Here is a 13,586-nt window from a genome sequence, read left to right as displayed (position 1 = left end):
GATCTAAGACTGCTGAGATTCTAGAGTCATAATTATGAGTCAACCCTTAGGGCTAATTCCCATTTTCTCAACAACAACAAAAAATCAAATGGTTTGATCATCTAAGAGGTCAAGTGTGTATTTTTTTGGATGATCTATTGACAGATACTCAATATAATATACATAACTGTCTTCAGAGCTGTATAATAATGAAGCTTTATGTTTTTATTACCGTCGAATGAGCTTTTTCTATCTACATACACCGCAGGTCCCCTTAAATGGAATTCGCCATGTTGTTACTAGTAGTCCTAAAAAGACAAACTGCTCTACAGAGCGTGTTTTGAACATACGTTATCTCCTTTGGCAAAGAAGCGAAAACGGGACAACATCTTAGTGCTGTTTCATCCGCCAGAGTGCTTTGAAAAAGGAGGGGTGGAGTGAGCCATTAGTTGCAGTTCAAAAAATCACGGCTAGATGCTCCAAATTACATTTAAATGGGTTTTTAATTCATGAGTAAAATAAAGTTGATGGTAAACATACTTGAAGTTACTTTTCTGTTTTGCCTTAAACCATAAATTATTTACAGCTATACCTGAAATATAATTCTATAATAATACCTGAATACTTAAAATACGTTTAAGAACTGACCAGACCCAGACTTTCATTAAAAAGGGGTCTAGGGCATATCTAGGAACAAGTATATGATGTATGTACATATGGGTCTGAACTTAATTCAATGTGATTCAATTTTCACATTGTACTGTACATCTACGGTATGTTAAAGACCAGAAATGCCTGATGGTGTGGATAATGTCGACGTGAATCTGGAGAATTTACAGCTGCTTTTGGGGAGTCACCAGCAGAGCATGGATCCCAATGTCGCACAAATGGATGTAAGTATGAGAGAGTGAACGCGAGGATGCAAACATAGAACCTCATTTGATTATTCATTTGAATGAATCTGAATAACCAATTACATTTTGTAGCCCTTCACATTTGCTCTGCCTTTAAATGAGTGGAATTTTACAGAAATGGATCCAAACCTGAAATCTGTGAGTTTTCTTACATTACTTCAATTACTGTACATAGCTATAGTAGATAAATGCATGATTTAACAGGCAATGAATGAAAGAAAACAACATAGCTATTCTTGCATGATCATTGTATGGAAACTTTTATAAACTGTGTATTTCTGATTGTACAGGAGCTGGCTAATGCCCTTATCCCTGCCGCTGTGTCCCAGTACATGTTTCAGGGGCAAGAAGCCGAGCCCTACACGACTGCAGGCTATGAAGAACAGTGAGTCTTTGATACCACAGCCAGCAAAGATCCCTTCTGAGAAATAATCAGGTATCTAATGTCATCAGCTGGATTAAACAAGTATCTTTTATCCAAATATTGATCAATCTATAGTTTTCATTTATTGTGTCTCTTTAAGGGGGAGCCAAATGAAAGCATTGCACTTGGTTTGCAAATGTATTCAAAATATAAGAAGGGAAGACTCTGTATTCTGGATAGTAGACGGGGAGGTGACACCAGCCTTTTTGAAGATCATTACTTGCATAATGGGCCAAAAGTAAGGTGCATCTGGAGCAATACATTCCATGGCAATAGGGGTATTTACCATACCACATACAAGAAGTGTGGCCTACATCAAGATTGTTTTGAAAACCTAGGAATATAAAGCATTTTTTCCAAACTAAATGCAGGTGAACTGTATGCAATAGGATGCACATCATTGCGGCCCAGGTTTAAATGCACTTTAGTCTGTGTGTTGGAGTTTCTGCTTTGTGGAGCTGTGATTTCCTTTCCCCCCTCATATTTAATCGTTAATATTAAGACATTTAGTTCAAATTACTATTATAACAGTCCTTGTATTTTAATATAGACTGGTTCAACCATATTATGCATGTATTAATGTGAGAGGTCTAGGGGTTAGAAAACGAAAATGATACTTTTTGCACATTTTAGTGTCTTTATTTGATCGGTTTATACTGTATCTGAATAGCATTAAGTATCTTTGTTTCTAATCTTTTATTTAGTTGATCAGCTAGCCTTACTGAATTTACAGTTGTCTTTGATACACTAAATCGTAAACTGTGTGATATTTGCCCACATTTTATACAGATGTAGTACTGGTTGGCTAGCTGATAAAGGAGACACTGAATGCCTTTGAGCTGAGCACTATTGTTATGTGATATTTATATTTTTCAATATTTTTATTTATTGTATTCAAATTTGACATTTCAGTTGACTGTTTTTAAACCCACACTATCAACAAAAGAGGAATATATGACAATAACAGCGTAAACATTTACGTTTATTCTTCCTGCCAAACCTCATATATGTAATGAGGGCAAATTAACACACAACATACAATAAAACTACTAGGACTGAATGGGCTTTGTTAATACAGGGCAGCCATGTAGCAAAGCAAAATACCCTAGATCTCTTACAAATGTTTTACATTTAAAGTGCAATATTGTTGCATTTGTATGATTTCCAAGAAAGCATTGATTTTTTGGCATTGATTTGTATGAATGATGACTGAGAATTATGATTAAGATGGAATACATTGCACTAAGGGTGATATCTGTATTAGAAATGGGCTCTATTCAGTGTTATTTTATGTTCTCCTTTTTCACTATTCCCCAACATGGAGCAATAATTAAATGGTTTATTGTGAGAAGGGTGCTTTTTCACAGAGTTGTTTAGTTTTTTCCATTAAATGATTACTTGCACTGGTGATAAATGAATGTACATTACCCTCTTAAGTATACAAGCCTACTGTAAGAAATAGTACTGGGATTTAATTCTGGCTGTAGTCTGTTACTGACTCTCAACAGTAGCAGTGAATGTTAATAAAAATAAAGTTTTTTTTAAAGCATGCAAAAATCTCATTTTTATTTTTACAGACAACATTATATTAAAGGTAGATGCACATCATTATCGAATGATAACGTATGCAGAAATTGATTTTGTCATATTCTATACATGTTTTTAAAGGAATTGACCACCTTTATAAAACTTTACTTTGGTAAATCTAACAATTCTACTGGCCAGAAGTCCACAGGAAATTATAAAAACTCAATTATTTTCTATATTATACAAACACGCACACTACGTGCATTGTACGTTCCAGTTGTCTGAACAACCCGACGGTTTTATTGATTTTCCCCATTCACAGCTTCGGTTTAACGATGACGTAAAAAGTGGTTCTCAACTCTGGCCCGAGGGATCCACATTCCTGCCGTGTTTAGCCGCAACTCTGATATAAAACACTTGAACAAGCGAACCAGCGTCTTTAGGAATAGATGCGTTCAATTTAATGCGGCGCTGCGCAAATCTATCAGCGTATGACATTTAAGTACCGCGAGAGCGATTCAAGTGCAGGTTGCTCGTTACGCATTTGAATCGCTCTCGCGGTACTTTAATGCGATATACCAAACAATCTGCGCAGTCCAACATTAAGTTGAACGCCTCCGTTCCTGAAGTCGCTGATAAGCCTCATCAGGCGTTTAATCAGAGTTGGAGCTAAACTCTGCAGGAAAATGGATCAGAGTTGAGAACCACTGCCGTAAAGCAACACGGAAGGCCGTAAACCGGAAGTATCCCTGATGTCCCGGATGTACTTTCACAGTAGAGCGCCGTGTTTTGGTAACATCGATTGCTAAAGCCCTGCCATTCAAAACGACTATTATTGTAACAAGTGTGATAAAGTGAGTCGTGCATTGACTTAAACGATATCGCAAGCGGCTGCATTATCCGTCATACGATGTCCGTTGTACCTCCTAATCGGTCAACTACCGGTTGGCCCCGCGGTGTAAATCAGTTCGGAAACAAATACATTAGCCAGCCGGCTAAACCGCTCACCCTGGAGCGAACCATCAACTTGTGAGTATTTTTAATATAAAGTTTCACAGGAATTCATTTCGTGTTTTCCTGAATGTAAGTTATGTAATAAATAACGCTTATAATTAGTGCAATAAATCTGCGTCCTGATGCAACGTTAATATGAAGTAACGTTAGTTAGCTAAGTATGTTACGCTGCTTTTCTATCTGATAGCTAGTCAGCTAAATGTAACGTTACTGAAACATTTTTGAAAACAGCATTGATAAAATATATTTATTCTACAGTGCAAACGTGTTACGGGTTCTTATTTAAGAGCCCGTGCAATATTGGCCCCTCAACAACACACTTTTTACATCGATGCCACGCTACTGATTCTCAATAGCCAGATACCGATTATTATTAGCTCTGTATTCTATGCGCCTTTGTGTATTTAACAACTCACTAATAACTCTATTTCCTCGTGGTTGAATAAACTTCTCCTAAACATCGTGTCATTTTACAGATATCCTTTGACGAACTACACGTTCGGCACTAAGGAGCCGCTGTATGAGAAGGACAGCTCGGTATCCGCACGCTTTCAGCGGATGCGGGAGGAGTTTGAGAAGATCGGGATGCGGCGGACTGTGGAAGGAGTTCTGATCGTGCACGAGCACAGACTGCCTCACGTGCTGCTTCTGCAACTTGGAACTACCTTCTTCAAACTGTATGCGTTTATCCCCCCCCCCCCCCCCCCCCCCCCCCCCCCGGTGATTTTGTGTGATGACATTTGCCAGTGGGTTCACAGTTTATATGTGTTGTGTTGTGTTACAGTCCGGGTGGTGAGTTGAACCCTGGAGAAGATGAGGTGGAAGGGTTAAAGCGGCTTATGACAGAGGTATTTTCCTTATAAATGTACTTCAGAGGGCAGTTTAAGGAAATTGCTTATTTTAAAATAATTGCGCTGTGTGTTCAAATAAAACCCAGTATAGGAACGTGAAATTACAGCATAAATCTATAATTGTTTTCAGATTTTGGGTCGACAAGATGGAGTAAAACAGGACTGGGTCATTGATGACTGTATTGGTAACTGGTGGAGACCAAACTTCGAACCACCTCAGGCACGCCATCTTTTCATATCAGAACTATATTGTGTTATTGACTTTGTCACTTTTAAGTATTACAGAATAAAGCTGACATTTTTTGATTTATTATTATTACAGTTGAATTACTGGAATGAAAATAATGATTATTTTTATGATAAAAAAATGTTCTGTTCCCTTCCACAGTATCCCTACATTCCAGCACACATTACTAAGCCTAAGGAACATAAGAAGCTTTTTCTAGTACAGCTGCAGGAGAAAGGTATGATGAAATGTAGTTTGTTTCCCTAATGTCTTTTAGTCAAATGTATCATACAGCTTAACTCTTGTGTTGTATGTTTTTAGCCTTGTTTGCTGTGCCAAAGAACTACAAGCTGGTGGCCGCTCCATTGTTTGAGCTTTATGACAATGCTCCTGGTTATGGTCCTATTATATCCAGTCTTCCACAATTACTGAGCAGGTGTGATATTACTTTAGCTTACTGAATATTTTAAATTCAGCATATTTGGCAAATATGAAAGTATGTTTTGAAATTTTGTGTTGCAGTAAATGAACTTTGTTTGCTTTACTTCAATATACTGTCCAATGAAACAAAAAAAGAACCATTTTAACTGTATTTTACAAAATGCAAAAACACATTTCTGTGGGAATGAAAGCAGACTAGTAATCTCTGCAATTGGTGTTGCTTTGGCAGAAATCACCTGAAAACCATGTAGGAGATTTTAGGTGTAGTCCTACTATTCATCTGTTTTGTTCCTGCAAATAAATAGTTACATGCATTTTTTGGCTAATCTACTCTTTTCCCCCTCATAGATTTAACTTCATCTACAATTGAGAGGCATTAGGTTATGTCATCATGACCATGGGCTGTCTCTGTGAGTGCAGCCTGATGAGAATCAGAGGAGTGATGGATGAAGTGATGAGGAGGTCCAGTCTCTCACTTTCCTGTCCTGATTTCAGTCATTGCTCTAAATCACATTGAAATGTGTGCGTCATTTTTTTTCATCTGGATAGATGCATGTCAAGTCTGTGCTTTATTAGACGTTTTCATTTAGTAACTACTCGTATTATGTTTAATTTGTCAGTGGATTAAATTAGTTAGTCTTTCGAAAAAATGTTCCAATGACTTTGTTTTTTAATCCGTCTATATTTGACCATGTTTTTTTATAATAAATTGTTATGGGTGAGATATCTGTGTGTTGTTTATTAATTCGTAGCATGTTAATGTATGGTGTTTGGCAATAATGTTTTTGCACTTTTTTTAAAACAATGAAAGTAAAATATGCAGGGGATTTATTGTAACTAGTAGTCTACCGTTGACAACATTTTAAGCCAGAAAGTCAGGAATGATAGTTGAGATATGTATTTAATTGCTGAAGAGCACTTAAATTTACATTGAAAATATTTACCTTTTTTTTGCAGATTAGATAAAAGTCTTCAACTGGCTCAGCAACTGCATATCTTGTGTTGAAACCACAACGTGTGGTTAGCTCAAATGGCAAAGCATTGCCTTAACATCAGAAAGATTGTGAGTTTGATGTCCAGGGAACAAACATCTGATGATAAAAATGTGTTTTGATGGGAGGAAACTTAATATTGTTGTGTTACTGACATATGAAGATTCTCTGGGAGGACAAACTTAATTAATAGCAAGTTGGACTGCATTTTTTTTTTTAATGAAAATATATTAAACATATATTTCCAGATATCATTCAAATCCTTGAACACAGATTTGAGAACAGAATAACAGTACAACATATATCAGGTCACTGTTTGGCATAAATGCTTTTTTCTTAAACCGGATAAGGATTTTGAGTATACGCACAACAACATGTTGTAGTACTTAAAAAGTTTAATAAGTATCATTAAACTACACTGTCTCACATATTCTTAATTTTAAAATACGACCAACAGGGAGCTAGAAGACAGGATGAGATAGTTTGAAACGGATGGTTCAGGTTTGTAGTGGACTCTTTAAACAGATGAGTGACTCATAGTCACTGGGTCAATGTAGGGCAATGGAGGAGGAGTTAAGACAAGCTGGTTTTAGGTTTATTTCAAATGTGTGCACTGAAAGCCTCTGTATGAATAAAGAAAGTAAGCGTTTCTAAAGAAGGAAAGCAAATACTTCTCGAACACACTGATGAGAAACTGTACAATAAATTGAGAGGATATCAGTGAAACCAAGGACCTTGTTGCCACAATGCACCTGTCCAGCAGGTATCCGCGCTATCGGCTTTAAGTTGAAGGACCGCCCACAACTGAGTATAAAACAACGAAATAGTGTAGGACATGCCAAAGGGAACGTGGGAGGAATAGGAACTATCTATCCACTGATAGACCTTATAAAAATAAAGGGAACTGACACTTTATCATGAGCTTTTTAAAACAAAACGATTTTTTCAAAAATGGATTTGAATTATTAGTTATCCATAGACGTCAATGACTTTGCACTGGAAAGTTTGGGTTCAAATCTCCAATGAAATATGAAGAATGTCTTTTCTGTCTGCCAGTCAGCTCACTCCCAGCATGCTCGGCGTTGACACTATCACAGTCTCTTTAAAAACAGTAACAGCAAGTGGATACACATCTGCGCCTTTTTTTCTTCCAGCAGGCATGATTCAAGAAAAAGCCTTGTTTTGTAAATGGTTGTATTTCTACATACACCTGAAAATGTTTAAACACCTTTAGTCAACATCTCATAATAGTGATGACATTTATAACAATCAGAGCAATAATTACAGTATAGCTATGATAAAGCATAATGTCTTAAAACTACTATTTTAGATATTTTCCTTCTCACTCTCCTCATCTGTTCAAAAAATTCCTCCACCATCTGCATTACAGTATCCCCGACATCAAAACTTAAATATGTACAATGATTCATTTACAACCGATGGCTCTGCCCATTCATCATTTTTGTCCTTTTTGTTAAGAAAAAGCAGGGTACGTTTCTCCAAAGAGTCTTAAAGAGGCTCTGTACATATACTGTCCCCGAGTCCATTCACCCCTGAACTCACATAGCCAGTAGCTGACTAAGTGCCATGCGAAACTGTTGGGTGCATCCTGCGAGCTCCCGCACCCTCTCTGTCATGTCTCTGGCAGCACCCGGCGAGGGATACTGCAGGGCTGCGGTTTTGGTGCTCACCACAATGTCTTTGAGCTTGTCACAGAGCGTGTTGCTGTGCTGGGCCACCCTGGTGCGCACGTCAGGAGACTTGGCTTGCCTGGAGAGCGTATCTCCTATGAAAACAAGCTTGTGAGCGCTGAGGATGACGAACTTGCTGTGGGCGACGAATATCTTGGGGGGCTGGTTGTTGTTGACGGAGGAGTAGAAAGCGTCGATGGCGTTGGTGAGCGTGGTGATGTTTGCCTCGCACTGCTCCATGTAAAAGAGCAAAAGCTGCCGGTCGCCCATACACAGCTTACTGCGCGGCGTCTGTGGGTATTGAGAGGGCGGGGTCCAGCCTGAGATGTCGTTGTTGATTGGTTGGGAGACCTCCTGCTCTAGTCTTTCAAACTGCTTTAACTGTTGTAGGACAGGAAAACAATATATTAAAAATTGCATTTACTAAAAGTCAAATAAAGTGTATAGCTATAATCATACAATGTACAGTAGTAGCTGAAAGTAATGTATGGATGGCAAATTTCCACAAAATGAGATTTTAATGACCCCTCAGAATTACAAATGAACTTTTTGTTATGAAATCATTATCCATGTCTTTATAAACTTTGTGCTGTGTGAAGTTTCATGTCAAGCTGCTTCAAATTCTCAAAGCTTCTCAAAGTTTATACTCTAACATGAATACAAAATGTTGAATGCACCTTTCATTTGTTTTTAATAAAAACAAATTATCTACAATTTGACCACTATGTGATTGTAATGACCAAAAGATAGATTTCTTTCTCATAAAACAAGTACATTTCTATTCTACAATGTAATATACCTGTTGCTGTTCCAGCACTATTTTATTTTGCTTGATGCTCCCCTTTTCCAACAGATGTCTCTGGTTCTTTTCAAACTCTTCTTTACCCTAAAATACAAAGTGAAAGCAGTCTTTAATGTATAAATAATTTACAAGGTTTATATCCATATTTATATGAAGGTTCATATTGTGGTGCTGCTACATGTATGTGTGTAGTATTTGTTCATATAATTGATATACATCATCAGTTTGTAATATTCTTTTGTTCGCCATCAGGCTTTATGTTCCCCAAAACCATAGTGCACTGCATATTGTGCATGTTACCAATTAGTCCACTAGGGAGCAGTATAATGTCACAGTGAAAAACTCATTTTCAGATGTGGAGAAGATTAAGAAATATCTGAGGGACTGAGCCGAATTTATCTGAGTTGAGCTCTTTAAGTGGAAGTTTTGACAGTACCACACAGTATAGATGTGCAACAGCTGGTGTCAAAGTAAGATGTATGTGGGCTTTAAAGGAAAGCAAGTCTGCACATGCAATCTGAGTGACTGATGAAAAAGCCTACAGCTCGACACAGTAGGGATTACAGACTGAGTCCTAATAGGGAGAGCATAGAGACCATTGATCACACTAATGTTTGAGAAGAAACACCTGGTTCTTGTTGTCACCTTCTAAAATGGAAACAGATTAAACACATGTATACAGACAGAGGGGGTTTGTGAGTGTTGTGAATGCTCAACAAATGAGATTTTTGTAATGATTTAACATGTGGTTAAATGCTGTGTTAATCATGGAGGTGCATAAATTAATGAGTAAACATTCTGCAAAAACTAGTGGAATTGGTTAAAAGCTTTAAATATATATTTTTTATGTTTTTGCCTTGTGCCTTTTCCTGCCTAATAAAATTTACTTTTTTTACTAAATCCATCACGAAAATGTTGCATGTAACAAAATGCATTGAAGAATATATATTTTAAATGCAAAAAAATAAGTAAAATAAACTGAATGCAAAAGTGCATGAATGGTTGAAACTGGCTTTAAACTGATAACATTTGCAGAAAAATATATATATATATATTTCTTCTCAAATAATTTAAATGAAAATTTCAAATTATATATTACTTTTACTTTTTATTAAACAAATTAAATTAAAATGTAATGTAATAGTATAATAATATTAAAAGTAACAATTCAATTATTTATAATTATTTATAGAATTACAAATACAAGTTACTCTTAATGACTTTATTGAAATATAAGATAACAAATTATAAAAGTGTGTCCTTTACCTGTAAATGCACATAGTCATAGTCCTCCATCCATCCCTCCTCTGTCGTCTCATATGGCCTGTCTGGAGTCCCTTCCTCAGCCGTGAATTTCGGAGGGGAGGGTAGCGGCCGTGACTGGATGTTAGCCCGTTCGGGTGTGCCTGACTGATAGGCTGAGATGTTATTGTTGTTGGTCAGCTGACCCATCATGTCACCCGTATGCGGTACAGGCGGCAACGGCAGCTGCTGCTGCTTATTTGTCCGTTTGAAGAGCAAAGAAGCGTTGCCATGGAGGAATGACGCCAACTGCTTGGTGTCATCTGGCACGCCACGGGCACAAATCACCAAACGATCTAAATCGTCCCCACCTGAGCCTGCAGGGGGTGCCATGAGGGCTGCTGGGGACCACCCTAGGGAGTCTAGCGCCTGCGTGTACTTCACCAGACCTTGGAAGGTCTCCTCCATCTTCTGCAGCTGCTTCCCTAGCTTGGTCTGTAGCGTGCGGTCGGTGGCCTGGGTGGCATTGGCCACGGCACCCCTGGAGAACTCCAGGAGGTCCCTGACGGCCACTCGAATGCGTTCCACAGCCTGTCTGATGGTGGGGAGGTTGGACTCCATCTGAGTAGAGCTACGCCAGTTCCCGCTGATGAAGGACATGAGGACAGACACCGAGCTCTCCACACCCTGCTGTAGACGGGACAACCGCTCCATGGCCTGGTCCAGATCGAGAAGCAGCAGGCGGCCGGGTCCAGAAGAGTCCCTCACCGGCACCATGTCCAAAGAAGATGTCGAATGGTTACTGCGAGTGCTTCCCGTGCTGGACGCAGAGAGCCGCTTAAAGCTCACCGTAAGCTCCTCGGTGGCCGCAGCATCACGCACCACCTGTGGAGGCACATCGTACACGTAGTCATTCGATTCTTCACCCGTTGGGCGTTCGCGGGGGAAATCGTACACATCTCCGGGGTGGTGGTCCTGTGGGCTGCCCTTGCGAAGACTGGCGGGGATGTCATAGATCTCCTGACCTTGCTGCTGGCGTTTTCCTGTTAGCTGAGGAGGAGGGACATCATAAACGTCTTCTGGTATGGGAGGCTCAGGACCTCCGGGGATCTGAGACAGATAGGCCTGGTTCTGATTCATCTTAGCGAAGTGAGGAGGAACATCGTATGTTTCCTCTCTGATTGGACCATCTGGAACATCTTTGCTGACAGATGGGGGAATGTCATATACCTGGAAAGAGGAACAATGAATTTAATAAAAATGAGCCATGTACATTCATAACTTACTACTTTCATTACATCTAGTAGATCATTTTTTTCAATATCATTCATAAAATGTTCCTGTCAAGAGAGCAGCTCTCCTCTCAAAGCCGATCAGAAATGATCTTTGTCTTTGTAATGTTTTGGTACAGATTTCTCTAACTGCATTGTAATTGATTTGTGTCAGTCTTGTATTGAGGCAAATTGTTACCGTTTGTTGGTAGTGCAGCTGAATCTTGTCCACACTAGGTGGTGTATCATAGATCTCCTGTCCATCTCTGCTAGGTGGGCCTTTCATAGCCATGGGGGGAGTATCGTACACCTGCGGCCCAGAGATGGAAAGTAGGGTCAGATCAATAACAGAAACATTTGACAGAATGTATTTGACTGGACAACACAGTTACACAAATGACTGACACATCTAAACTGTATTTGAAAAAATAGACATCAGAAATTCTTGGCACTGATGGAGCTAATGAAATCTGGATTGAAATTTTTGTTAAATGCAATTTAACATGGTGTCAATTATGTGCGTCTGTACCTCACTTTCATTTATTTTGCACCCGAGGGCCTTTAATTCTTCTCTACCTTCTACATATTTTTCTCTTTCTCCCTCCTGCTCCACCCCTTGTGTATGAGCATGTTCAAGCAGAACAGAGCCATTATTGAGGATGTTGGAGTGTGGGATGAATGGGGTTCAGATGGAACACTCCTACTCATGCTTCGGGACAAACTGCAACAACCACTCAGAGCCTCACATCCTGTCGCACACAGACACGCACGGACGTACAAACACGAACGCACAGAGCTATGCATGCATCACTTCAGTTTCAGAATGTGGCAGAAATGAAGTGTGACTTCCGTCCCGCTGATCTGATAAACCTCTGACAACTGATATAAATATCCAAAAGGCCTGCAGCTAAACCGGTGCAAGCGAGAACAAAATAACCACACGTACACACACACACAAACACACACACACACACACACAAACACACAGAGGCATGATCTGGAGAGATTACAGGTGCATGACCCAAGACGGGAACAGCTGGAGAAGATCAGCAGGGATGCCGAGATGTTGACCTCTACCTTAACCTCTCATTTCTTCATTTCTTCTCTCTGCTACCTGTCCGATGGCTCTGTGTTTAGGTGCTAAATATACGTCATTGTAGAGAAGGTTTAGTGTAGGTATTTTTTTGCATTTGTAAGATTGAACTAATTTCTTACTATAATTTTATCCAAGGTGTGATGTACAGTATATCTATGTAACTCAACAAACAATAGCTAAAACAAACAATAGTTTTTTAGTTTCATAACATGCTGAAAATAATGTGTTGCTTCCTGTCTAAGTGCTCTAATAAACCTGTGACAATTTACAAGAATATCACACACACGTACCCATGCCACTCACAAAAAGCGCCACAGCTCTGTAAGCTTGGATATTAGCAAAGGATTAAAACCGTATAAATGTTTTACAACCCTAGCCGTAAAACCGCTACTTTTTCCACTACTGCAGAATGAGAAAATGCAAATTAAACCGACAAGTCTAAACCTAAAGTATCTGAGAGAAACTAGCTGTCACATATGTTTACCCTGTTGAAAAAAACAGCAAATGCAGGTTAGGTAGGTTTTGAAGCATGGTAGCTGGTTAGTGCTGGTTTAAACTGGTCATGTGCTGGTCCTTGGCTGGTTTGTGCTGGTCCTTAGCTGGTCATGTGCTGGTTCAAGATGGTCCTGAGCTGGTTAAAACTGGTCCTAATCCCTCTCAGGAGCATCTTAAACCTGCACAAACCAGCTACCATGCTTCAAACCTACCTAACCAGCATATGCTGGTCTTTTCAACAGGGTAAGGACGTGTACATTTAAAATTACAGTTTGTATGTAGTAACAGCTCTTTCCCATTTATAGTTTAAAGGGAATGTTCACCTAAAAATGAAACTTCTGTCATCATTTACTTACCTTCTTGTCTTTTCGAAACTTGTATGACTTTCTTTCGTCAGCAGAACGAAGAAGACATTTTGAAGAATGTTGGTAACCGAACAACGACGGTACCTATTCACATCTATTTTACGGACACAAAAAAAATGCTAGTAAATGGCTGCCTGGGGTTGTTCGGTTACTGACATTCTTCCAAATATCTTCTTTTGTGTTTTGCAGAAGAAAGAAATACGGGTTTAAAATTAAAACAGGGTGAATAAATGATGATAAATTGTATTTTTTGGTG

At 39.0% G+C, this 13,586-nt stretch overlaps 3 protein-coding genes across 6 annotated transcripts in view; 2 read left to right on the top strand and 1 right to left on the bottom strand.

Annotated features, from left to right (window-relative positions):
- Positions 1-2,741, top strand: part of hsf4 (heat shock transcription factor 4) — a 12,041-nt gene extending 9,300 nt beyond the window's left edge. For all 3 annotated transcript variants that reach the window (XM_056766345.1, XM_056766344.1, XM_056766343.1), the window contains 4 exons: positions 764-872; positions 966-1,031; positions 1,184-1,329; positions 1,418-2,741. In XM_056766345.1, the coding sequence (XP_056622323.1) occupies positions 764-872; positions 966-1,031; positions 1,184-1,282 (274 nt within the window). In that variant the 3' untranslated portion in view covers positions 1,283-1,329; positions 1,418-2,741. The remainder of the gene's footprint in view (positions 1-763; positions 873-965; positions 1,032-1,183; positions 1,330-1,417) is intronic.
- An 847-nt stretch (positions 2,742-3,588) lies between these two features.
- On the top strand, positions 3,589-6,100 carry nudt21 (nudix hydrolase 21). The gene is made up of 7 exons (XM_056766264.1): positions 3,589-3,873; positions 4,335-4,535; positions 4,643-4,706; positions 4,840-4,929; positions 5,098-5,173; positions 5,257-5,371; positions 5,725-6,100. The coding sequence occupies exons 1-7, from the start codon at positions 3,755-3,757 to the stop codon at positions 5,744-5,746; spliced, it is 687 nt and encodes a 228-aa protein (XP_056622242.1). The 5' UTR covers positions 3,589-3,754; the 3' UTR covers positions 5,747-6,100.
- An 841-nt stretch (positions 6,101-6,941) lies between these two features.
- bcar1 (BCAR1 scaffold protein, Cas family member) overlaps positions 6,942-13,586 on the bottom strand; it is a 66,483-nt gene continuing 59,838 nt past the window's right edge. For both annotated transcript variants that reach the window (XM_056766112.1, XM_056766111.1), the window contains exons 4-7: positions 11,574-11,684; positions 10,128-11,333; positions 8,859-8,945; positions 6,942-8,440 (exon numbers count right to left, since the gene is read on the bottom strand). In XM_056766112.1, the coding sequence (XP_056622090.1) occupies positions 7,928-8,440; positions 8,859-8,945; positions 10,128-11,333; positions 11,574-11,684 (1,917 nt within the window). In that variant the 3' untranslated portion in view covers positions 6,942-7,927. The remainder of the gene's footprint in view (positions 8,441-8,858; positions 8,946-10,127; positions 11,334-11,573; positions 11,685-13,586) is intronic.

This window comes from Triplophysa dalaica, chromosome 14 (assembly GCF_015846415.1).
Source record: "Triplophysa dalaica isolate WHDGS20190420 chromosome 14, ASM1584641v1, whole genome shotgun sequence".
NCBI classification, from domain to species: Eukaryota; Metazoa; Chordata; class Actinopteri; order Cypriniformes; family Nemacheilidae; genus Triplophysa; species Triplophysa dalaica.
This window is presented reverse-complemented; position numbering and strand designations above follow the sequence as displayed.